Source organism: Topomyia yanbarensis, chromosome 1 (genome assembly GCF_030247195.1).
Source record: "Topomyia yanbarensis strain Yona2022 chromosome 1, ASM3024719v1, whole genome shotgun sequence".
Taxonomy (NCBI): domain Eukaryota; kingdom Metazoa; phylum Arthropoda; class Insecta; order Diptera; family Culicidae; genus Topomyia; species Topomyia yanbarensis.
The window spans coordinates 178,893,694-178,918,834 of NC_080670.1; the positions used below are offsets into that span (position 1 = coordinate 178,893,694).

General features: G+C 43.4%; 2 protein-coding genes across 6 annotated transcripts; both read left to right on the forward strand.

Moving 5' to 3' along the window:
- The first annotated feature begins 758 nt into the window (after window positions 1-758).
- Window positions 759-5,528, forward strand: LOC131683135 (uncharacterized). 5 transcript variants are annotated; one of them, XR_009304396.1, is made up of 3 exons: window positions 759-5,048; window positions 5,109-5,230; window positions 5,443-5,528. XR_009304396.1 is itself a non-coding variant. In XM_058964967.1 (3 exons), the coding sequence occupies exon 3, from the start codon at window positions 1,585-1,587 to the stop codon at window positions 4,714-4,716; it is 3,132 nt and encodes a 1,043-aa protein (XP_058820950.1). In that variant the 5' UTR covers window positions 759-1,049; window positions 1,110-1,231; window positions 1,444-1,584; the 3' UTR covers window positions 4,717-5,526. The 5 variants fall into 5 exon arrangements, 1 of the variants encoding a protein (XP_058820950.1); XM_058964967.1 differs by having other exon boundaries at window positions 759-1,049; window positions 1,110-1,231; window positions 1,444-5,526; XR_009304393.1 differs by having other exon boundaries at window positions 759-5,230.
- A 2,998-nt stretch (window positions 5,529-8,526) lies between these two features.
- Window positions 8,527-17,803, forward strand: LOC131676110 (uncharacterized). The gene is made up of 2 exons (XM_058955234.1): window positions 8,527-11,430; window positions 15,470-17,803. The coding sequence occupies exons 1-2, from the start codon at window positions 8,527-8,529 to the stop codon at window positions 17,801-17,803; spliced, it is 5,238 nt and encodes a 1,745-aa protein (XP_058811217.1).
- Window positions 17,804-25,141: the final 7,338 nt, after the last annotated feature.

Sequence of the window (25,141 nt, forward strand, 5' to 3'; positions counted from 1 at the left end):
ACAAACGTGCCACAAACAAGTCTGATTTCGCTTCGAATATTTCAACGCTTGATTTTGACTCATCCAGCGTCACACGAATCAACTTAGAGTTGTTGGAAAGCCATGTTCAAGCATTATGTGCCACCCTTGTTTTCGTATCACTGAATCGTGCGCAACCTTGAAATCTACAAACCGATGGTGATGGGGTGTATTCCCCGGATAAGACTGGTAAAACCTTAATTTCTAGAATGAGTAAAACTACGAAGATAAATGCGAATAAACTTCGCATCGTTCTCTAGGACCGTAAACAGGCCAACGCAATTGTAAATGATCCACGATTTAACATCAAATACCGTGTGTACATCCCGGCTAAAGTCGTCGAGATCGATGGCGTAGTATTCGTTCCTACACTTGACTTTCACTTTTGCCCTTCAGTTGTGAAAATGGCATTGTTGCGAAATGCGGGTGTTAGACCCATTCGATCGACTCTTCTTGAGTCGGCGCCGAAGACTATTGACGCGGCGCATTAGTTAATGTCACCCTGGCATATAAAAGACATTCCCAGTGACTGTGCATATAATACCAGCTAGGCTATAATAGAGATAATACCATCTGAGAGGAATATTTAAGGTTTGTTAATCTACCTAAAATTACCTAAGATTACATTGTTTACAATATCTACCTAACTAACCTAATGAATTACTATACCTACTTATTACTAGGTTTATTGAACTATTGTCTACCATCTACAGAGCTAGGAAACCTAACCTAGCTGTTAGCCGACCGTACTCGGCCTACATGCGCACCTTCCATTCCAACACATTGGTCCTCGCACACCAACTCAGCCAACAATGAAGCATACCTGGAGGTAACAGGTATAAACACACTGTGAAACGTCATCGCAGTGAGTAAGCAATTATCACAATTTGATCGCGTAAACAAGTGTATTGAACCTCCCAGAAAACTGATTCTAAACTACCCTAATCTAGTGCTACTTAATTGCCTTAAATCTAACTTAGTCTAATGTAGTCTAGTGCCTAGAAACTACCGTATAACTACAACTAAAGTCGGTAAGGATTTAATGCCAATTTATTATAAATATGTATATTACAGACTACTCTTAAAATTAGGATAGCGATAGCAGTTACCCACTAGCGGGAATCCGTGGTTTATATTTTGCTAAAATTCGACCTAAATCGCACCAGAATTTCCGTATCGTAACCAGATAAACGAAATACAGTAGGCACTAAACGTGAGTAAATATTAAATATACTTATATCAATAATTCCAATGCATACAAACTAAATATGAATATGCATTCAAAACTTAGCTTAACTTATCTAAACTTACATCTAGATATATTTTCATTATATATATACGATTACTAAAGTTAACTAATCTAAACCTATGCTACGCTAAAATGTACAGTTAAACTAAACTAAGATTCATTTACTTTCTCAATAGGAAAATTATAATCTCCCGTTACGAAACCCGAGTGTTTTATTGGAGATTACAATTGCGGAAATACCCTGCTGTTACTCCGTTGGCCAAAGTCAACATATTATAATTTTCGTTTATACGAATATCTACGATTAATTCTCCGGTATGTCGAACCGAAATAGAGCGAAACAGAGTGGAAAAAGCACTTCAGAGGGTGCCAAAGATAATGCTACTGCGGCATGGCCAAAACCGGTAGGAAGGGGTGTGTCGGACAGTGGAAAAGTGTGTGGTAGTGGTAAAATTGGACAGGTGATCTCAAAAGTTCCAAGGGGTAAGCAGTTCGATGATACTGTACCCGGCTGGGCGTGTAAAATCTGCCAGGGAGCGGATACCGAAGATATGGTACAATGCGATGTTTGCGATAAGTGGCATCATTATGAGTGTGTTGGAGTAGCAGACGATATTGCGAACGTCAGCTGGAGATGTCCCAACTGCGTAGCTGAAAGGGAGTACCAGCGTAAACTGCAGCAGATCCCAAAATATGCAGGTGGTCAAGACAAATCGTCTAAACAAAATCAAACCGGTGGTGATTCGGTTATTCCTGCGGTCCCGATTAATGCGCCGCTTGGATTACCCATCGCAGTAGGTGTGGCGGGCCCTTCGATTTCGTCTGGACGAAATCCAATAGTTTCCAAAATGGTTGCGGCTTTGGAGGTCAAGCAGTTTAAACACAGTCAATCTATTACGTTGCCGGTGCATCCCAATCCGGACACGAAGGCGACTATATTAGCGAATAGAGCAAGGTCAGCAAATTCACAATCGTGCTCGATAAAGTCGCTTTTGAAGCTAGAACTTCAAAAATTAGAAGAGGAGCGGGCTTTCGAACAACAGGAGGCGGAGAGACGTAGAATTCTGGAGCAGGAGGAAGCAAAAAGACGACGAGATTTCGAGCTGCGTGAAGCGGAGAAGTATCGTGAATACATCAAGAAGAAATATGCTCTACTTGAAGAAATGTCGAACCGGTCTGATTCAAGTCGCAGCGAGGCGGCGAGCAGAGTTAATGATTGGGTAAGCAGCGTAAATATTATGCAACAAAGAGGGCGGAAAGTTACTCAGACCGCTCGCGGCTTCAATCCACACCAACATTCTAGTCAGCATCAATTCTCGTTTCCGGACCATGATGATATTCCTCGAAGTAATTCACCAGCCGTAGGTTCCATTATTGGAAGCGCATGTAATGTTCAAAGAGAATCGATGATAGCTGCAGACCGAACCCGTTCTCATTCCAACGTCACGATCCATGGTAACGAATGCCGGATTGCACATTCCGGACGAATGACGCAACGAGCTAGTCAACTGCCAATACGTGAAGAAGAGGAACCGGATCCTTGTCATCTCAGCAAGAAGCAATTAGCCGCACGTCAAGCAGTTTCCAAGGACCTGCCCTACTTTTCCGGCAAACCAGACGAGTGGCCTATTTTTATTTCGGTCTACAATAGCACCACGGCTATGTGTGGATTCTCTGACGAAGAGAACATCATCCGTCTTCAAAAGTGTCTGAAGGGGAAGGCTTACGAAGCTGTACAAAGTCGACTGCTGTATCCGTCGAATGCTCCGGGTGTAATTGCAACATTGCGGATGCTTTATGGACAACCAGAAGCTATTGTCCACTCATTGATAGGGAAAATCAATGCGCTTCCCCCACTGCGGGAAGACAAACTGGAAACCATCGTAGATTTCGCGGTGAACGTACAGAATTTCTGTGCTACAGTCGACGCTTGCGGCATTGCAGACTATATGTACAACATCTCTCTTCTACACCAGCTCGTCAGTAAGCTTCCTCCTACTATCAAGTTGGATTGGGCACGGTATCGACAGACCCTTTCTGTCATTAACCTATCCACATTCGGAGAATGGATATACTCTTTGGCTGAGGCAGCAAGCGCTATTATTATTCCACCAGTGATGGTGGAGACCAAATCAGCACGCTACGAGGCGAAAGGGACCAAGAAGGAAAATGCCTTCCTTTATGCACACTCCGAAACATCATACCCACCCCCTTCACCATCGATCGCGCCACAGAGTGGTGTTAGGGAAGAAAAGTTAAAAGAATGGGTTGATAACAGCTGCGCAATCTGCAAAGGCAATTGTAAAGCAATCGCTAAATGCATGCGTTTCCAGGAGCTGTCCAGGGATTCGCGGTGGGCCGCTGTGCGGGAATTCAACTTATGCCGGCGATGTCTCCACAAGCATAGCGCTAACAGTTGTTATGCTAAGTTGTGTGGAATAAACGGATGTACAAGAATGCACCATGAACTGCTGCACAACGATCGAAAGGACGATTTCATAGTGACACACTCAGATAAAACAACACCGTCTCCGCAGATACAGAATGAAGAGCACACTCAAGGGTTCAATTTACACCATTCTAATTCAAGCGCTGTGTTGTTCCGTTACATACCGGTTGTTCTACACGGAAAACACCGTTCCGTACAAACGTACGCATTCTTCGATGAGGGGTCAGAGTTGACACTACTCGACCAGCAGCTGTCAAACGAGCTCATGTTGGAAGGAACAATGCAACCGTTATGCCTCAAATGGACTGGGGGTACACTGCGCAACGAGATGAAGTCCGAAGTCGTCAGCCTGGAGGTGTCGGGAATGGAGAACAATGCCAAGAAGTTCAACCTCGACGCTGTACGAACCGTTGAAAGTCTACTTCTACCGCGTCAAACAGTCGACATGGAGAAGTTGGTGCAGCTATATCCTCATCTACGCAGATTACCTATCGAATCATACCACGAAGCTAGACCACGCATTCTGATCGGTATGAAGCACGTAGGAGTAAGTGTCGCCCTGAAGACTAAATTAGGGGGTTACGATGAACCGGTCGCAGTAAAGACTCGATTGGGGTGGACCTTATGTGGCGGATATAAGAAGAATGAATCCGTCTCCACAGGACATTGTGCATTTCACGTATGCGCAGAAACAGAGCACTCCGACAAGAACCTACATAAAACCGTGAATACTCATCGCACGCAGGATAGTCTAAGCATAGAAAAATTCGATAACATCCTTATATCTTCCGATGTTCATGGCGCAGAGAACTCAGACCTAAAAGTAAAACACCATGAAACCCATCTGTCTGTGCGTTGCGACGATGTACTTCTACCAGACTGTGGTGAATTGACTCTTCGTCGACACCAAAACCGATCGTCGACAGCACAAAAAGGTGCCAGCATGTACGAGCGACCTACTTCAAAGCTGGTGATGTTGGACGTTTGGCGCGATAAATAGTAAGCCAGCTTGGAGGCTGGCGTACCTGGGGGGAGTGTTAGCCGACCGTACTCGGCCTACATGCGCACCTTCCATTCCAACACATTGGTCCTCGCACACCAACTCAGCCAACAATGAAGCATACCTGGAGGTAACAGGTATAAACACACTGTGAAACGTCATCGCAGTGAGTAAGCAATTATCACAATTTGATCGCGTAAACAAGTGTATTGAACCTCCCAGAAAACTGATTCTAAACTACCCTAATCTAGTGCTACTTAATTGCCTTAAATCTAACTTAGTCTAATGTAGTCTAGTGCCTAGAAACTACCGTATAACTACAACTAAAGTCGGTAAGGATTTAATGCCAATTTATTATAAATATGTATATTACAGACTACTCTTAAAATTAGGATAGCGATAGCAGTTACCCACTAGCGGGAATCCGTGGTTTATATTTTGCTAAAATTCGACCTAAATCGCACCAGAATTTCCGTATCGTAACCAGATAAACGAAATACAGTAGGCACTAAACGTGAGTAAATATTAAATATACTTATATCAATAATTCCAATGCATACAAACTAAATATGAATATGCATTCAAAACTTAGCTTAACTTATCTAAACTTACATCTAGATATATTTTCATTATATATATACGATTACTAAAGTTAACTAATCTAAACCTATGCTACGCTAAAATGTACAGTTAAACTAAACTAAGATTCATTTACTTTCTCAATAGGAAAATTATAATCTCCCGTTACGAAACCCGAGTGTTTTATTGGAGATTACAATTGCGGAAATACCCTGCTGTTACTCCGTTGGCCAAAGTCAACACTAGCTAAATTGAAACCTCATTGGATTAATTGAAGAGTTACGAAACTAATTTGTAAGTTATTGTTGAATTATAATAGATACAGAATAAAGTAATCTATGATTTGCAGTCGAGTTGCGGAAAACCGAACTTCGGAAAGTTGTTATAACATTCTCGAAAATTATAATCCGACGAGGTACAGCAGCATGAATGCTTCCGGAATACCATCGGCAGGTAGCTGCAAGACATGCAATCGGTCGAATCAAGCCGAAGATATGTTCGCGTGCGACGGCTGTCAAACCTGGTTCCATTTCACTTGTGCGGGAGTGCAGGCTTCCATCTGCAACAAGCCATGGTACTGCGGCTATTGTTCGACTCAAGGCGACAATCAAAGCAGCTCAGCGATATCTGTCGGCTCAGGTAGCTCTAGTGCTCGTTTACGTTTGAGGCAGCTAGAAGAGTCCAAAGCACTGGATGATCGTTTGCTACTACAACAAGCAGAAAAGGAGCGAGCTTTTTTAGCTGAAAAGCACCGGTTGGAGGCTGAAATTCAGTGCGAACGGCAACTGAAAGGAAGCACATCGAATTTTAGAAGCCGGCTCAGTCGTCGCAGTCATCGGAGCGAGATTAGAACCTGGATCAATCAATCGATAGAAACTCCACCGACGGTCGTAACACAACAAGCTGGTGCGTCAACATCAACTCCCGTTGTATCCTCCGGGAACGTCATTCAAGCAGTAAAAGACATGCGATTGACCCAGCCAGTTCAGTCAATCCCCCAGGGGAATCATCAGGAGGTTGTTCAGAAAATCGTCGTCCCACCCCCGCCTACCAACACGAATATCGTACAAGCCACTATAGCTGTTCCAATAGGAACTGAATTAAAAACAAGTGTTGCTCCTATTATAACCAATGCTATTTACCCGCCTAAGCAGCCAATTCCGGCACCGCATCACGATACTTTAAGCCGAGATCAGCAGAAACAACATCCTCCAGGTCCGCCTAAGTAAGCACTTCTACCGACAAGCCAGTCAGGTCATTTAGAGATAGCGCTACCAGGCATGTATCTTACGGTGGGAAAGTCTGTTCCTGCCCCATCTCATTTAGAAGATCGAAAAAAAGAGAAAGCGTTAGATAGGCACCAACAAACCCCTATATAATCAGCGCGACGGTCAATTGAAAAGCTATTCTTTGCAGCCAGCAGGGAGCCAAAATGTCACGTCGATGCATGCTCCATTGCTCCCTGCCCAGTGGCACTCAAGCGCTAATATAAGTTCCATGCATAGTCAGCAGCAGTTCCATAAAATTAATCAGAACCCCATTGCGCCACCGATCAATACATCCTATCCGATGAATTTCTACCCACCGCAGTATTACAGCGGATTGAGTACAGGTGTGTCGCCAGCTTGGATGCACCAACACACCGCGAACCAGCTGTCGTGTGCGACTAAAGCTAATGAAGCTGTGTCTCAAGTATATGCGGCGACAGCGCAGCATGATCGCCAGCAAAATATGCAGCAAAATATCCAGCAGCCACTTCCTGGTCAAGCTTCGGGTATCTACTTTGCACCAGCTACTGAAGGAGTCTTGAGTGCACAGCAACTGGCAGCACGTCAAGTTGTATCACGCGAATTGCCTAAGTTTTCAGGTGATCATCTCGAGTGGCCAATGTTTATCAACGCGTTTGAGTCCACTGCGGCGATGTGCGGTATACAGCCAGATGAAAATTTGGCTAGGTTGCAAAAAAGCTTGGTAGGGGGCGCCCGGGAGAAAGTTCAGAGCATATTAACTCTTCCTGCAGCGATTCCCGAGATCATTCAAACTCTGCGGGATGAATGCGGACGACCTGAACAGCTAGTTCATTGTTTACTGGAAAAGATTCGTCATGCTGCTCCGCCAAACGTAAACAAACTTGACACTCTTATAAATTTCGGTAGGGAGGTCAAAAATTTAGTGATTTATATCGAAGGCGCCAGACTACAAGACCATTTATCGAATACGATGTTGCTGTCAGCGCTGGTTGAAAAGCTACCCCCAAGCCTACGGTTAGAATGGGGGCTTCATACGCAGAAAGTTCCTCAAATAACGCTAAAAGCATTTAGTGATTACGTCACAGCCATCAAAAGTTGTACGCGATGGACGCTTCCAGAACGATCGAGCAACGCGTCATAGTGGCGTGCGCTGATTGGCTAGAGCAGTGAACGAGCCATTATATAAACCCGCGAGATGCGATTCCCTATTCATTCAGCGTTGTACCATTGTCAAGTAAACATTAAGAATAAAAGTAAAAGAGAAAACAATCTTTCATTCGCGAGAGAGAAAACCCATCGAGCAGCAGAGTAGAGCCAGCCTGGTCAACACGGCGACCAGAAGCAGCTTGCGAGAAAGTGTATCACTCTGCATCGGTCAGCGAGAGAGCCCCACCCAGCGAGCGTGCTGCTTTTTTGCTTCCTCCATCGTCGCGAACTATCGAGACGATTAGTGAGCGTGGTGTGGCTGCTATTGCTGATATTACCATCGGCGTCGTACCTGTGCGGCTGGTGTGAGGATTGAAACGAATGATTTGGTCAACAGGGCGACCAGCGTTTCATCCTTGATAAGTAAAGAATTAAATTTGAAGTTTCCATTCTAAGTGAGGTGTTTTTCCGCTGTAACTGTGGTGTGCACAGCTATACGAAATTCATCGTGTATGCTACTGGTGACTGTGACGTACACAGTACCCGGTGGCTCATACGTCGTGTGCTGGCAGCTGTTGTGTTGTCTGTCGGCGGTCCTTCCTAGCGCTGGTGGCTGTGGTGTGCACGGTTATCGGTCATTTTGCGTCGTACTACTGGAGCTGTGATGTGCATGGTGTCCGGTGGTTTGATAAGTGTGTGAAACAAATCATTGGTCCTTCGAACCGAATCATTACCAGTGTGATACTTCCATCCAAAAATTGTGAGTGATCGAAAAACTGAACAGTAACACAACGAGTGAACTGTGTTAGCCTATTGAGAGTGAACTTTAGTAATCATGGGCCAGTTGAAGCAATTAATTCACCAACGAGGCCAAGTGAAGGCGCGCGTGACAGTGATTGTTCAAAAGTTGGATGACGCTTTAGCACAGCCAACATCAACGAGCTTATCCCAGTTGAAAGCGTTTGAACGGAAATTAGAACTGCATTATTCGGAGTATTCAGCAAAACATGACCAGATCATGGACCTTTGTTCCAGTGAAAATACGGATGAGCAGGATCAGAAGTTAGACGAGTTCGACGAGCTGCATACTGATGCGTTAGTGAAACTCAATCGCCTGCAGGAGTTTTTACGTGCTGATTCACCGCCAAATGCCAATAGTATTCCCCAAGTGATAGTAACCCAGCAACCCTTGAAGACGCCGATTCCGACCTTTGACGGCAAATACGAAGGATGGCCCAAGTTCAAAGCTCTCTTCAGTGATCTAGTCGGAAAATGTGGTGACTCCGACGCAACTAAATTGCAGTACCTAGACAAAGCGTTAATCGGCGAAGCTTCTGGTATCCTTGATGCGAGAATTATCAACGACAACAATTTTGAGCGAGCCTGGTTGTTGTTAGAAGAGCGTTTCGAGAATCCAAGAGTAATTATTGACACTCATATTTCCGGTCTGCTGTCAATGAAACCGATTTCAAAACAGAACTACAAAGAGCTGAGAGCCTTAATTGACACCTGCAATCGTCATGTGGAAGGATTGCGATTCATGGAGCAAGAGGTCGATGGAACAGCCGGTCTCATCGTAGTGAAACTGCTTACATCGTGCCTTGACGGAGAAACGCGCAAGCAATGGGAGCAAACATTGGAGCACGGAGAACTTCCCGATCTCGAAGAATCCATGAAGTTTCTCAGAAGTTACTGCCAAGTTCTTGAAAGATGTGAAGTGGATAAGCCTTCTTCATCCAAATCAGCAGCTAAGCCAACTTCGATTGCAAAACCCAGCGCGCCACCGAGAACATCCCATCCAGTAACATCCAATCAATCAGAGATTTTGTGTGAAGTATGCGCGGGTCAGCATAGTAATTACAAATGTCCTTCCTTCTTGAGCATGAGTGTTGATCAGCGTGTTACCAAGGTGAAACAAATCGGATTATGTTTCAACTGTCTTCGGAAAGGTCACCAACTGAGAGCTTGTCCGTCGGATAAATCATGTTCGAAGTGTTCCAAAAAGCATCATACGTTGCTCCACTTCGAGCAACTATTGCAACCTGAGCCTAAGCAGCAGAATTCCAGTGGATCAAACAGCCTGCAAGAAGCTAATGCAGTAACCACTATTTCTGAGAATCCTGTATCTACAGCGTGTTCCAGCGTTCAACGTCGTGCAAAACAAGTGCTATTGATGACTGCATTGGTGAATGTAGCTTCAAAAAGTGGAAGAGTCTTCAAGTTACGTGCCCTCCTCGATTCAGGGTCTCAAGTCAACCTGGTATCCGATTCTGCTGTGAAAATGCTAGCGCTTCCAAAGTATCCTGCCAACGTGCCAGTTGTAGGAGTAGCTGGTGCCCAATCCAAAATTCGTCATCGTGTGATTTTAAAGCTATTTTCTGAGCATACAGACTTCAAAAGTGATGTGGACTGTTTGGTGACAACGAAAGTGACAGGAAAAATACCATCCATTCCGATTAACATTTCAGAATGGAAATTTCCGAGCGGCATTGTGTTAGCCGATCCAGGTTTCAACGAGCCAAAGGAGGTGGACCTATTGATTGGCGCCGAACTATTTTTCCAAATCCTCAAACAAGCTCAACTGAAAATCTCCGATGATCTACCTACACTGTATGAGACTCAGTTTGGATGGGTTATGGCCGGTGCTCTGCCAGAATCCAATGATGAAGTCGTCAACGTGTTGTGTGCCACAAACGAAGATCCGTTGCTGGAGAGTATCCAAAGATTTTTCGAACAGGAAGAGCTTCCGAAAGAAAAGGTGCTTACGGTTGAAGAGGAAGAGATAGAAAATCATTTCTGCAAAACGTTCTATCGAGATGAAGATGGCCGATTTGTGGTTCAGCTACCATTCCGCGATTCCATCAATGAATTAGGTAACTCCAGATCATTAGCGTTCAAGAGGTTCCTATCGAGTGAAAAACGACTAGCCAACAACCCAGAGATGAAGGTGATGTACCAAGCCTTTATAAAGGAATATGAAGACCTTGGTCATTGCCATGAAATCCGCGAAGAGTGTGATCCACCAGATCAACGAAGCTACTATCTCCCGCATCATGCAGTACTCAAACCTTCGAGCACCAGCACAGCTCTACGTGTTGTATTTGACGGCAAGGCGCAGTCGAACGGATTATCCCTCAACGAAGTTTTGATGGTTGGTCCCAAAATCCAGAACGATCTATTTTCCATCGTATTGCGTTTCAGAAAACACGTTTATGCATTTTCGGCAGACGTTGAGAAAATGTATAGACAAGTGAGAATCGATCCAAGCCAGACCCGTTTCCAGAGAATTTTTTGGCGTGACAAACCAACCGACCCAATAAGAGTGATGGAGCTGGACACAGTGACATACGGAACATCTCCGGCATCGTTCCTGGCCGTTAGATCCATGATTCAACTTGCGAGAGACGAGAGAGTAAACTTTCCTATAGCAGCTGAGTCTATAATAGAAGATTGCTACATGGACGATATTTTAAGTGGTGCCTCAACACTAACAGCCGCGAAACAACTACGAAGTGATATCGAGGAGCTAATGGCGAAAGGAAAGTTTCCAATACGGAAGTGGTGTTCCAACGACGACGAAGTGCTTGAAGGTGTTCCGGAGCGAGACCGTGAAAAATTGAGACGCATAGAAGATTCTCGTGCTAACGAAACTATTCGCGCTTTGGGCATTCTGTGGAATCCAAGAAGTGATCAGTTCCTATTTTGGAGAAGTCCGGAATCGATTCAACTCGAACAAAAGGTGACCAAAAGGAATGTTCTCTCCCAGATCGCCAAACTTTTCGATCCTCTTGGCCTAATTTCTCCTGTGATCGTATTAGCAGAGAAGAGAAGGGCCACTCAAAATCAAAACTTCTCACAATTCTTTTTAAAATCACTAGCGGCACGTGGTGTCGAAGCCCTGCAAAATACACTGTTAATCAACACATTAGTTCAAAATTATACGACGTTACTGGTATAAAATATCTAGCAAATTCATCCCCGATAATCCGACAAGTGGTCAGAATATGTTCTGCCAAATAGAAATTGTCATGCAATAATTAACCCAGCTTTCAAACATTAACTGCGTTTTTGGGTTGCAACGGATATTTTACTTTAAAAAATAACCAATCTTATTCCATCGAAAAACGAAAGTTTTAATGTTGTAAGTATGTTTAAATATCGAAACTTTTGACTGCACAGTTAATTCTTAGTGCACTGCCCAAGAAAGATTTTCAATGGATATCTTCCCAATGGTTATTGTGTGTCCTTTCTTTTGAGAACCATTAAGCAAGGACATTAAATTTAAATACAAACAGCATTTTGTTAGCCAGCCATTTTCCTTTTCCAGGATTCGATATAAGTTTTTTGGTCCTTATAAAAGTGGAGGAAATTAGTTTATAATTATTTTCAATCTTTAATATTGGAGTCTGCTTTGTATAAATTCTTTTAATTTTTACGAAATGCCACCAAGGTCTGTAAACCATGACAATCGTTCTGACTACTCACCAGTGCTGCCACAATTAAACCTGTACTGGGAGTTGAAAATTCTTCGTATTCTGTACCAACACAATGACAAACAGAATCATTTTATATAATTATTTTTCATTCGAGATAGTGATATACTGAGTTGGTGCTGGTGCTGATGCTGATATTTGGCTGCGAAAAACCAAAAAAATCTGACTCGGAATCAGTTGTTTCATTTGCGATAAAATTTCGCCAGAAACCAGTCAAAACTACGGTGTGTTCTACTAAAATTTCCGAAAAATCTATAAAAAATTTAAATATTTCCAAAAATCTGTGGAAATCGGTGAAATTTTCATCAAAATGTTAAAAATCTGTCTTCTGAAAAAAAGAAGCTGTGACCAAAAATCAGGCAATCTATGAGACGTTTGTTTGACAACTCAGTGGAGGGTTTTGTAACAAGTTTGTTTTGTTTTACTCCTGCAAACACAAACATCTTTCATTAGTTCCGATTCGTTTGATGTTGGATCGAATCAATGGTTTTGTCGGACGTTGTGCCCAGCAAAGCGGAGTAACGTCAAAAGAAACAATCAAGAAATAATCAGCTGATCCAACAAGTCTCATGGATTACCTAATTGTTAAATAAATCGGTGACATTAAAGAAAAATTTGTGAATGTGCAACCCTGGCTGGGGCTTGTATTGACATTTGGATGCGAGATGTGACCAGAGTGTATGTAAGGAGAGTGAAGACAACTGTCATGATTATCTGTCAGTAATATTCCAAACGAACAAATGATCTCTCAAAATACATGGATTTGTCTCGTTTGGAATGACATTGACAAATAATCATTGTTCCAATTTTGACAGTGTCGTCACTCTCCTTATATGCACTCAGGATGTGACAAACTTGTATTCAGCAAATCAAATGAAGCCTATGAGTGCTTACAGAGTGGCGGCGAGAAGCTAAGCTGGGGCTAGGGCTGACATTAGAATGCGAAAAACCTGCTTGCTGCAAACCAAAGGGATGATGTCAGAGTGAAAGCCGAGCAGATCTGCACCGACTACTTGCTTTTACACTGACAGGTTCCATTTGATATGCTGCAAGCAGGTTTCTGGCATTTCGCATCCTACTGTCAGTACCACCAAAGTAACCCATAAGCATTCTAACGTAGCCTAATATCTGCTTTAGATCCACATATAATGCTGTCTTGAAGAGCCGTGAAGCCTGATATTATGCTGGTGTTAGGCCAGAAAAGGAGAAATATAGTGCTATTACTGTGCATAGATTGACAGCTCGTTTCTGCAGTACTAATGCTATTAGCATTAGCTTCAGTTGGCTGTCATTGTCCGCCATGGTTTTAAAATCATTTCTTATGTTTCCTTTCGGTATGATGAGCAAAAGGGAAAAATTTTAAAATAAAATGTTCTGCTTAAAACCGTAATTGACTCTCTTCTAATGTATTGTAATGAATATCCTTAATGTGTTTTCGTTCTCACATGATATGAATGTTTCACGAAAATTACCTTTAGTATGTCTTGAACTGAGGTACCTAGCCTCGTCGTTCACGGTAAGTGCGCTGCGTTTGCTTCCTAGACAATATTGCCCATAGCATTATAATAGCATTATATCGGCTTTTTATTTGCTCTATAATGGCAGTAAATGCACTTGTAAAGCTTACATGCTTTAAAGATCCTTGAAGCATGTACGAGTTATATCAGCTTTATATACGCCATATAGAGAGCCAGTGATAATGCTATATGTCGGTTGCGCTATTATGCATTATTGATGCTAATATAGAGCTTTATTGCATAGTTAAAGCTGTAAAGGGGTTTCAATGCAACATTGGTGCAAATGTATAGCCAATATAGTGCAATGGCTTAATGCTTATGGTTACTTGGGCAGCACATACACAGTGTCTCGCCGCCACTCTGTAAGCGACCTATCACAGTAAACGCAAGCAATGCGCGCAGATCCGCTCGGCTTTCATTAGGTTTGTTTCAATACACGGTTCTTGCTCCTAGTTGCTCCGTAGCAAACAGGAACAAAAAAACTTGCTAATTTTTAATTCGGTTTGCTACTAGAACTAGAAAAGGAGAAGAAGTACTTCCAGTTTTTCCTATGTACTGTAACAAACTTATGTTGACATCAATCCTTTGATTTGCTGCAAGCAAGTTTCTGAAATCCCGCATCCTAATATCAGTGCTAGCTTCAGCTCAGTTTCTCGCCATCACTGTATCAGCGGTCTAAATCAACATTTATAACCTGATTACTGGTATGCATCGAAGTGTTAAATTATTTTACCTGTCGTGTCAAAAAAAATGTGTACCAAACTGTACTTTTTACAAAAATATGTTATCCGTATCGTACAGAATTTGTACCAAAAATACTCGAAAAATCTGTACCTTTCTAGATAAATATGTACTTGTGGCATCGCTGCTACACACTTTTCAGTTCTGCGTACCGAGAAGCTATTATTAATCAGTTACTCAGCAGTCAAGTTAAGGATTTTTTCTAAAATAAATTTAAAAATAGTTAAACTGTTCGAGAAAACAATTTAAGACCGACGATGGCTTGTATACGTTCATTGGGTCATTAAGCCATATGCTGTTTTCGATTTTTTCCGATGCAGCTGACGTTTTATCGAACCTTTTTTTATTTTTTTGTTCGAAAAATTACAAATATTTTTTTACAAAATTAAATTATCACGACAAAATCTTCCATTGGATTTCCTAATATGTGCTAAGTGCTCTTGTGACCTTAAGTACTCACATTAGCTGTCACTGCATTAGATTGGAATTCAGAAAAAAAAGTTTACTTCTTCAGCTTAATTATCACAAGTAATATTTATGACAAATGGAAAAATCCACCACCCATGCGGAAGATCACGTCCCACTAGTTAGAAAGAGGGCTCTGCAATCATGTGCTGCTTAGCAAAGGTTCCTTACGAGTTACTCTTCAATATGCAAAATTAATAAAAGTGGACCAGGTAATCAGAGAACATTCCGTTGAAACTGGATGATTCTCCGGACGCCCCGCAAAAATAACAGATAATGTCGTTTTAGAAAACGAGCGTTCAATGATTACATACAGCAATAAGCATAATATCAATCAGAAAAGTAAAATCTATGATACGAAACGCAATAATACATTTTCTGTTATTTACTGTACGCTTTAGCGAAGCTCTACCTTACCGCCTGCAACGATTTATACGAGCCAGTCTCAAAAGTTATACTAGTTGAAACGTCATACGGGTGCACTCTCAAATCAAACCAAGGAAAACCAGCAACAAATCCGATTCGCTTTTGTGAGAACTTTCGTAATTTTTTTTGTTCGAAGTGGTACTTCTCTTCTCTGGTATTAGCCAAGTCCATCATGCAACAATTGTGGGCTGATGGTTTAGGATGGGATGAGACCCTTGAGAGCAAGACGCTGAGTAGATGGATGATCTTTCATCAGTCGCTAGTTGGATTGAACGAGATACAAATACCGAGATGTGTTGTGGTTCCTGAGGCTATTCGCGTGGAGATGCATGGTTTCTCGGATGCATCGTGTACTGCTTATGGCGCCTGTCTTAATCTGCGTTGTATTCAGGTGGATGGAGCGGTTTCAGTTAAATTGCTATGCAGTAAGTCTAAGATTGCTCCATTACGTCGTCTCACAATGCCCAGACTAGAATTGTGTGCCGCCGTGACATTGGCAAAACTGGTCAGTGTAGTGATTCCTATCTTAAAGATTGAAATCAGCGATGTCAAGTTATGGGCTGACAGCCAGATTGTGCTGGCGTGGCTGAAGAAGGATCCAGAGCGACTTGAAGTGTACGTTAGAAACCGAGTTTTGGAGATTAACAAGCTAACTAGTACCTATGTGTGGAAGTACGTCAGATCAGAGAATAACCCAGCGGATCTGATCTCTAGAGGGTGTGTCCCAGATGTTTTACATCGCTCCGATATGTGGTGGAATGGTCCACAATTCCTTCAAACTGTCAATTACGAGATCCAGGAGACTCCGGTGATTCAAGACGACGAGTTACCGGAAATAAGGAAGACTAAAGTGTGTAACACAGCTGTTGAAGTTGAGGACGAAGCATTGTTCGAACGATGTGGCTCATTTTCCAAGTTGCAGCGTATACTGGCGCAAGTGGTGAGATTCACTCGACTGACACGAATGGTAAAGGAGGAACGTAAAAATTGTCGGTTCATCTCCGTACAAGATATGCGAAAAGCGTTGGAGTGCATAGTGCGAATTCTACAGAAGAACCATTTAAGCGAAGAGATCCAGTGCGTTCGAAGCAAGGAGTTGTCGAAGCGACTCGCGAGTCTTCAGCCGTTCTTAGACGAAAAGGGTTTTCTACGCGTTGGTGGACGTCTACAAAACTCTAATCTACCGTTTGAAGCCAAGCACCAGTTACTTCTTCCACGTAATCATCGAGTGACGGAGATGCTGATTCGTCAATATCACGAGGAGAGATTCCATGAGGGACCATCCGGTTTGCTGGCAGCGATAAGGCAGAAGTACTGGTTGGTCAATGCTCGATCCGCAATTCGGAAGGTGACCCGCAGCTGCGTGAAGTGTTTCCGAGTCAAACCGAGAAGGGTACAGCCGTTAATGGGGAATCTTCCGGAAGAACGTGTGAATGCAGCAGCGGCGTTCGAACTCACTGGTGTGGATTACGCCGGTCCTGTGGTAGTGAAAGAAGGAAGGTATAAACCAAAACACGTAAAGGCATACATAGCTCTGTTTGTGTGTCTTGCAACGAAATCGATTCACCTAGAACTGGTGTCTGACTTGACAACGGAAGCCTTCCTCGCTGCTTTGGATCGTTTTGTAAATCGACGTGGGATGGTTCGCAAAATAATGTCGGACAACGCAACTAATTTTGTTGGAGCCTCAAAGGAACTTCACAAACTGTTCATGATGTTCCGCGACGAGATCGAAAAGGCGAAAATCAACAATTTCCTGCTTCAACGAGAGATAGAGTGGGAATTCATTCCGCCCCGATCACCGAATTTCGGGGGTTTATGGGAGGCAGGAGTAAAGGTTGTCAAGTCTCACCTCTATCGGACTTTAGGCAACGCAATTTTAACGTTTGAAGAGTTCGGAACGGTTTTGACCCACGTTGAAGCTATTGTCAATTCAAGGCCGCTATATGCACTGTCTGATGACCCAAACGAACCGCTTCCGATAACTCCTGCACATTTAATGATTGGAAGACCGTTAGAACCAATTTTAAAGCCATCGTATTCCGGAGTAGCTGTGAACCGTCTGTCCCGCCACCAGTACCTTAATTATTTGCGTGATCAGTTTTGGTCAAAGTGGTCGCGTAACTATCTGTCATCACTCCAATCTAGGACAAAGTGGACAAAAAATGAACCTAATGTGAAAATAGGTACCATAGTGCTACTAATCGAAGACAATCAACCAGTTCAATCGTGGAGGTTAGGTCGAATCGTAGCAGTTTACCCAGGAAAGGACAATACAATTAGAGTCGCCGACGTGAAGACTGCATCGGGAGTTTTTCGACGAACTATCCGCAACTTGGCCCCTCTACCTATCGCCGACAATGACGATCCGACGATTTCTGCTTTGGAATTAGATTCCAACCGGCGGGTGGATGTACGCGATGGACGCTTCCAGAACGATCGAGCAACGCGTCATAGTGGCGTGCGCTGATTGGCTAGAGCAGTGAACGAGCCATTATATAAACCCGCGAGATGCGATTCCCTATTCATTCAGCGTTGTACCATTGTCAAGTAAACATTAAGAATAAAAGTAAAAGAGAAAACAATCTTTCATTCGCGAGAGAGAAAACCCATCGAGCAGCAGAGTAGAACCAGCCTGGTCAACACGGCGACCAGAAGCAGCTTGCGAGAAAGTGTATCACTCTGCATCGGTCAGCGAGAGAGCCCCACCCAGCGAGCGTGCTGCTTTTTTGCTTCCTCCATCGTCGCGAACTATCGAGACGATTAGTGAGCGTGGTGTGGCTGCTATTGCTGATATTACCATCGGCGTCGTACCTGTGCGGCTGGTGTGAGGATTGAAACGAATGATTTGGTCAACAGGGCGACCAGCGTTTCATCCTTGATAAGTAAAGAATTAAATTTGAAGTTTCCATTCTAAGTGAGGTGTTTTTCCGCTGTAACTGTGGTGTGCACAGCTATACGAAATTCATCGTGTATGCTACTGGTGACTGTGACGCACACAGTACCCGGTGGCTCATACGTCGTGTGCTGGCAGCTGTTGTGTTGTCTGTCGGCGGTCCTTCCTAGCGCTGGTGGCTGTGGTGTGCACGGTTATCGGTCATTTTGCGTCGTACTACTGGAGCTGTGATGTGCATGGTGTCCGGTGGTTTGATAAGTGTGTGAAACAAATCAGAAGTGCTGCTTGCAAAGTCTCGTTACCTTCAGACTGTCTTCAGGAAGAAAATCGACGAGGTAGGAAGGAGAAAGGTGGTTTCGTGAATGCACATTCCTTTGTGGAGAAGTCTACGATCGCTTCGAGTTCAAAAAAAAGATTATCAAGCCAAATTCGAGAACATCGCTCCCAAACCATGCGCCGCGTGTAACAGGAATGATCACAAACTGCGCAACTGCAGTAAATTCAAAGGTTTCAATATGGACCAACGAAAGCGTATTGTTGAACAGTCGAAACTATCCTGTGAAGTCGATGGTTGCAATGAGTTTCATCATAGCCTTCTCCATTCACCAAATCCGAAGCAGGCAAGCCCAGTTCTGACAACAGGCTCGTCTGGAGTTATTTCTGCTCATTGTTCTCGCCAAGCTGGTGTTTTATTCAAGGTGCTTCCAGTCGTTCTGTCAAATCATGGCAAGTCTGTTTCAACTTACGCATTTTAGACGACGGATCCAACCTCACGTTGATGGAAGAGGAAGTCGCTGAAGAACTTGGATTGAATGGGAATATCAGTCCGTTATGCATTCAGTGGACAGGTAGTGTAACCAGGAATGAACCTACATCACGGCAGGTAGAATTGCGCATTTCTAACGCGCATGATGGGCGGGAGTACACTATCTCAGAAGTCCAAACGGTTCCTCGTCTTGACCTACCGCAACAGAGCCTGGACTATGCGGAACTTTCCAAACAGTTCCCCCACTTGAAAGGACTTCCTGTGAGCAGCTTTTCCAATGCTGTGCCACGGATTCTCATTGGATTGGATAACGCAACACTGAAGTTGACCTTAGACAAACGTGAGAGACGCAGCAGCGAACCGGTTGCAGCCAAAACGCGCCTTGGGTGGACGATTTTTGGCGGCGGACAGAGGGGAGTAAAACGATCCGATCGCGTAATGTTTCATATGTGCGATTGCACTGTAGATGACACGCTTCACCGTCTCGTTAACAACTATTTCGATGTTGAAAACATGGGAACAAAACCGGTCACATCTTTAGAATCTCCCAAAGATCAAACGCGCCAGGCAAATTTTAATGCAAACTACCCGGCGAACTGAGTCAGGGAGGTTCGAATGTGGGCTGTTGTGGAAGAGCGACACCATCGAGTTTCCTGAAAGCTACGCAATGGCCGAGCGTCGCCTAATTTGTTTGGAAAAGAAACTAGGCAAAGATCAAGAGCTGAAAAGGAAAGTCGTAGAGCAAATTGAAGAGTATCTTGAGCGCGGCTATGCACACAAAGCAACTGAAGAGGAGCTACGTAATTCTGATCAACTTCGCGTCTGGTACCTTCCCTTGGGTATTGTTCGGAATCCTCGCAAACCTGAGAAAGTGCGCATTGTGTGGGACGCAGCAGCACGTGTGCGAGACGTATCCCTTAACTCTATGCTACTGTCGGGACCAGATCTGTTGACTCCGCTGCTGAAGGTTATGTTCCAATTTCGACAACGGCAGTACGTTCCAGTAGGAGATGTACGTCAAATGTTTCACCAGTTGCTGGTTAGGCAAACAGACCGACAAGTTCAAAGATTCTTGTTTCGATCGGAACCGGAACAAGCGCCGACTGTATACGTCATGGATGTCGTAATCTTTGGCGCATCATGCTCACCGTGTCTTGCGCAATATGTAAAAAACACGAACGCAAGGGAATTCGAGGAGTTGTATCCAGAAGCTACGTTGGCGATTATTAATAACACTTACGTTGATGATTTTCTGGATAGCAAGGATACGATAGATGAAACAGTGCGGATAGTAGAAGAGGTGCGACTGATTTTCGACAAAGCTGGGTTCGAGATTCGCAACTGGCAGTCCAATTCTGAGGAAGTTCTTCGACGGGTCGGGGTCGACTTTATGGAAACAACGAAACGTTTTGCGGCGGAGAAATCGACGGTGGCAGAACGAGTTCTTGGGATAGTATGGATTCCCAAGGTTGATTCTTTCGTAGTTTCTACGCAGTTCCGTGAAGACCTTCAAACATTATTAACGGGGAGCATCGTTCCAACCAAGAGACAAGTTCTTCGTGTGGTAATGAGTCATTTTGATCCACTCGGGATCGTAGCTTTCTATACAGTTCACGGAAAAATATTAATCCAAGATGTGTGGAGATCCGGCATAAAATGGGACGATCCGATAACAGTACAAAATTTTGAGAGTTGGCAACGTTGGGTGAAATGGATTCCTAATCTGATGGAAATTCAAATGCCGAGATGCTACTTCCCGAAGTACAACCTAGGAAGCTACGACACTCTCGAGCTCCATGTTTTTGTCGATGCTAGCTTGATGGCCTATTGTGCTGTAGCTTACTTCCGGATCATTGACAACGGTACACCTCGCTGTGCTCTAGTAGCTGCCAAAACGAAAGTTACTCCCTTGAAACCTCAATCGATTCCACGCAGCGAGCTGTGCGCGGGTGTGATCGGAGTGAGACTTCTTAAAAGCATTCAGGAGAATCATTCAATTCCAATCCAGAAGCGCTAAATGTGGACAGACTCAACAACCGTTCTGGCTTGGTTGCGATCAGATCCACGAAAGTATCAGCAATTTGTTGCCTTCCGAGTTGCAGAAATTCAGTCGGAAACAAGCATTGACGAGTGGGCTCATGTTCCGTCTAGTCTAAATCCCGCCGATAAAGGTACCAAGTGGGGAAACGGCCCTTGCTTTGATCCGGAAAATTCATGGTTCACTGGATCAACATTCCTACATCGGCTGAAGCATGAGTGGCCACGTCAACCTACTACATTTACCGATCCGCAGCAGGAAGTCAAAGCAATTCATCATCATGCAGCAGTTTGTGACTTGACAATAGATTTTACGAATTCGATGTCGTTCGATGTCGTTCGCAAGAACTCCGAATTATCAGAGGAGAACAAGAAGTCCTTGAAAAGAAGCAGTGAGATCTGATTATTGTCGTCATATTTGGACGATAAAGGGGTACTGCGAATGCAAAGTCGAAACAACACCGGTGTGGCCTATTACTCTTTCGATTTCGTGAATCCAGTGATAGTTCCTAGAAAAACACACGTCACCAATCCGCTGATACACAAATACCATCAACGTTACGGACATGCCAATGTAGAAACCGTCGTCGACGAGTTACGTCAACGATATTATATACCCAAAAATCGTTGCATGGTGAAGAATGTAGTGAAGCAATGCGTGTGGTGTAAAGTCTACCGAGCTAAACCAACCGCGGCTATGTTACCGCACCCGAGAGTTAGGCCGTACGTAAGACCATTCACATTTACGGGTCTGGATTGTTTTGGACCATTGACCGTGAAGCGAGGACGAACTATTGAAAAACGGTGGGTGGCACTTTTCACATGCTTAACTGTACGCGCTGTGCATGTAGAGGTAGTCCACTCACTGTCGGCAGATTCCAAAGAGGGATATATAGGTGTGGCAGAACACACGGTTTGCTAGTGTTGGCAACCAAAAATATGTAAACAATCCAGAAGCACAACGGGTCGACGTCATAGCGGTCACTCGATTCAGTGGGAGCGGAACGACCGCTATGACGAAAGCAAGACGATTTATACTGTGATCACTCACACCACTCATGTAAGATTCATCTTACGAATACCAAAGTGCCATCTTCGCCAGACCTGTATATACGACATTGGGCAGATTCCTGTAAAATGGCAATTCGCCGATTCGTTGCACGGAGAGGCGCTCCTCAGCAAATATACAGCGATAACGGGACCAATTTTCGAGGGGCAGCTCGCGAACTTGCAGACGAAAGCAAGACTATCAATCGAAAATTAGCGTCCACGTTCACCAATGCAGAAACTGAGTGGGTTTTTAACCCTCCTTCTGCTCCACACATGGGCGGTGTGTGGGAGCGAAAGGTGCGTTCAATCAAAGATGCGTTTAAATCCCTTCACCATGCTCGTCACCTGAACGATGAGGAACTTATGACCTTTATGGCAGAAGCGGAGATAATTGTCAATACCCATCCTCTGACATTCATACCCTTGGAGCATTCATCTGACGAGGCCATAACACTCATTCTCATGAGTTCAAGCGGCGCTAACACTACTTCAAGAATATCGGTGAATGACGACTTTCCATTGAGAGTCAATTGGAAGATGATGCAACAGCTTTTAAACCAATTTTGGAAGTCGCTAAACCATAGCTCGCAGGACCAAGTGGTTTAGCGACGTTCGTCCGCTTCGAAATGGAGATCCAGTGGTCATTGTAGACGAGACGGTCCGTAACGGATGGCTACGAGGTCGAATCACTAAAATCTACCCCGCGAAGGACGGTCAGGTGAGGAAGGTTGACGTCCAAACGTCGTCTGGAGTGCTTCAAAGACCAACGATTAAAGTAGCCTTGCTGGACATCATTGAGAGTAAGACCACTCAAGATGAAGGTATTACGGGTCGGGGAGGTCGTCGAAGCAAAAGGAACAACAGAGCAAAAACCACAAAAACGACGTTTGGAGGGGAATTGCATTTCCAACAAGCATTGAGAATGGTATGGAATGACGTGAAATGTATATCATGAAGCGAATGTAATTGCTCAAACATCATCTTTCGATAGTTTCAGTGCTCGTCGATGAAATAAAAAAAAACATTGCCAGAATTATTGAAAGATTTGAACATAGAATATGCAGAGTTGCTAGTTCCATCGAGTTGATCAGAATTCGATTAAGGCTGGATGCATTTGTTATAATTTCTTCGAAAGTGCTTATGAATAGATTTATATGATAGAAAATTGTTGAAATGTCCAAAATAAAGAGAATTCATGCAGAGCTGAAGAGAATTGAACAAAAATTGTTACATACCTTTTTGCAATAAAATGTCTAACTTAACATGGAAGAATCCTAGCTTCATGACATCCCCTGATTAGTCGAAAGTTTAATAAACTGTTGTTAAAAAATCGCGCTTGTATCGAGGGCTGGTAAAATCTTCTCTTCTTCTTCTTCGCTTCTGTTTGGCTTGTTTGTGAAACAAAGCCCAAAATGGCACAGCATATAAAGCTATATTGCCAGTTAATCTTCGTTTATAGTCCAATGGACTTTACTTTCTGTGACTAACCGACGATAAACTCGCAGCGCCACAAAATTGGTCCACCACAGCACGAGTAATTCGCCCAATCAAGGTGAAAAAAGCGAATTATCTAGCACTCGGTGAAAACCAACATGTCGACACGTTGAAATTTTCACCGGAAGTGTAAAATCTTCTCAGATTTTAATTTATTCCTGTTACTCAACAAGGGTAATAATCGTGTTTATTCTGTAACATCTATAGTAGGCCAAGTAAATTGCTGGCAATAAACCCCTTTTTCTATACGAGACATCTTCAGGCGCCAACGCTCCGCCGAAGAAAATAACAATAATGGAGTGCTAACTATAGCTGTTCGGTTAAACCTCCCACCTTTGAACGAAGGCAAAAAAAAACAAGTATCCCTTACCGAAAAAATCCTCTATTCCGCTGCATAATGTATGAACGTCGAAAGTTGGTACAATATCCTTCCCGCCGGTCCTTTGTCGATAAGACTAATTTCCATCATATTCCAATTAGGCAGTTGTTCTTTTCTATTTTTTTCCTTCAGTTTTGCTAAAAAAATATTTCTAGGAAAAAAAAAAACAAAACACCAAATCAAACCCAATTCAGTTCGAAAGGGGTTTACAACATACAGTGCAATAAAAAAGGGGAAAAGTAGGCATTAGTTTTATTATGTAAGCCAATTTCCCGCCTGCTGCTACTGTTGCTGTACACTCGGTAGCCTCATTTTTTTCACTGCGGACGGCAAACTGTCTCAATAAAAAACCGAAGAAGGAACATATACGAACGGGCACAGAACAAGCAATTCACAGGCTTTCTGTATCGGTTTTCCCTAGAAAAAGAAAGATAGAGACAAACAGGCTCAGCTGGCAGGCCCATCCACGAAAAGCTGTTTGGCGCCACACCGCTTGGATCCTATCGGCAAGTCCGCCGGTAGACCTGTTCATTTTTTTCGGTGGGGAAATTCTTATCATTCTTGATGCGAATACGACTTGTTTATGTTTAAAATAACCTTTTTAAATGTAACAATTAGCCTAGGCGCGCAGACGAAGTCGACCAGCAACAGGCCCGTAGCCAGGATTTTGTTTCGGGAGGGGCTTAATAAAATTTGCATAAAGCTTTTAATTCTGACAATTTGATATAGTCACTAGAAACTAAATTAAATTTTGAAAAGTTCATAATGAAATCAATTCCAAATCAAAGACAATCCTAAAAATATGTTCATTGTCACAAGAAAGGTTATAGTACTTACTCTCGTTACAACAAAGTATATTCTAGAGTTCACAGTATTTATGCGCTAACCGAATATGACAATGCTTGACGGTGCTGGAAAACACCAGGTGTTCCAAGCTACACCTTTAAAAGGCGTAGAAGATGCTAAACCGAAATGAGTAGAAAAATATCCATAAAATGTTCGAACGAAGAGAATGTCGAAATTCGTACAAAATCTTCTGATTTAGCAAGCGATTTGTAGATGCGCAGAGACGGTTCAACTTCCATTTTCTTTGTCTGGTGTTCTGCGAGTATTACCAGTTCCAAGGCATCATGCTAACACAATTTTTTGATATATTTTATTTAAATGAAACTATTTTCAAGACTAG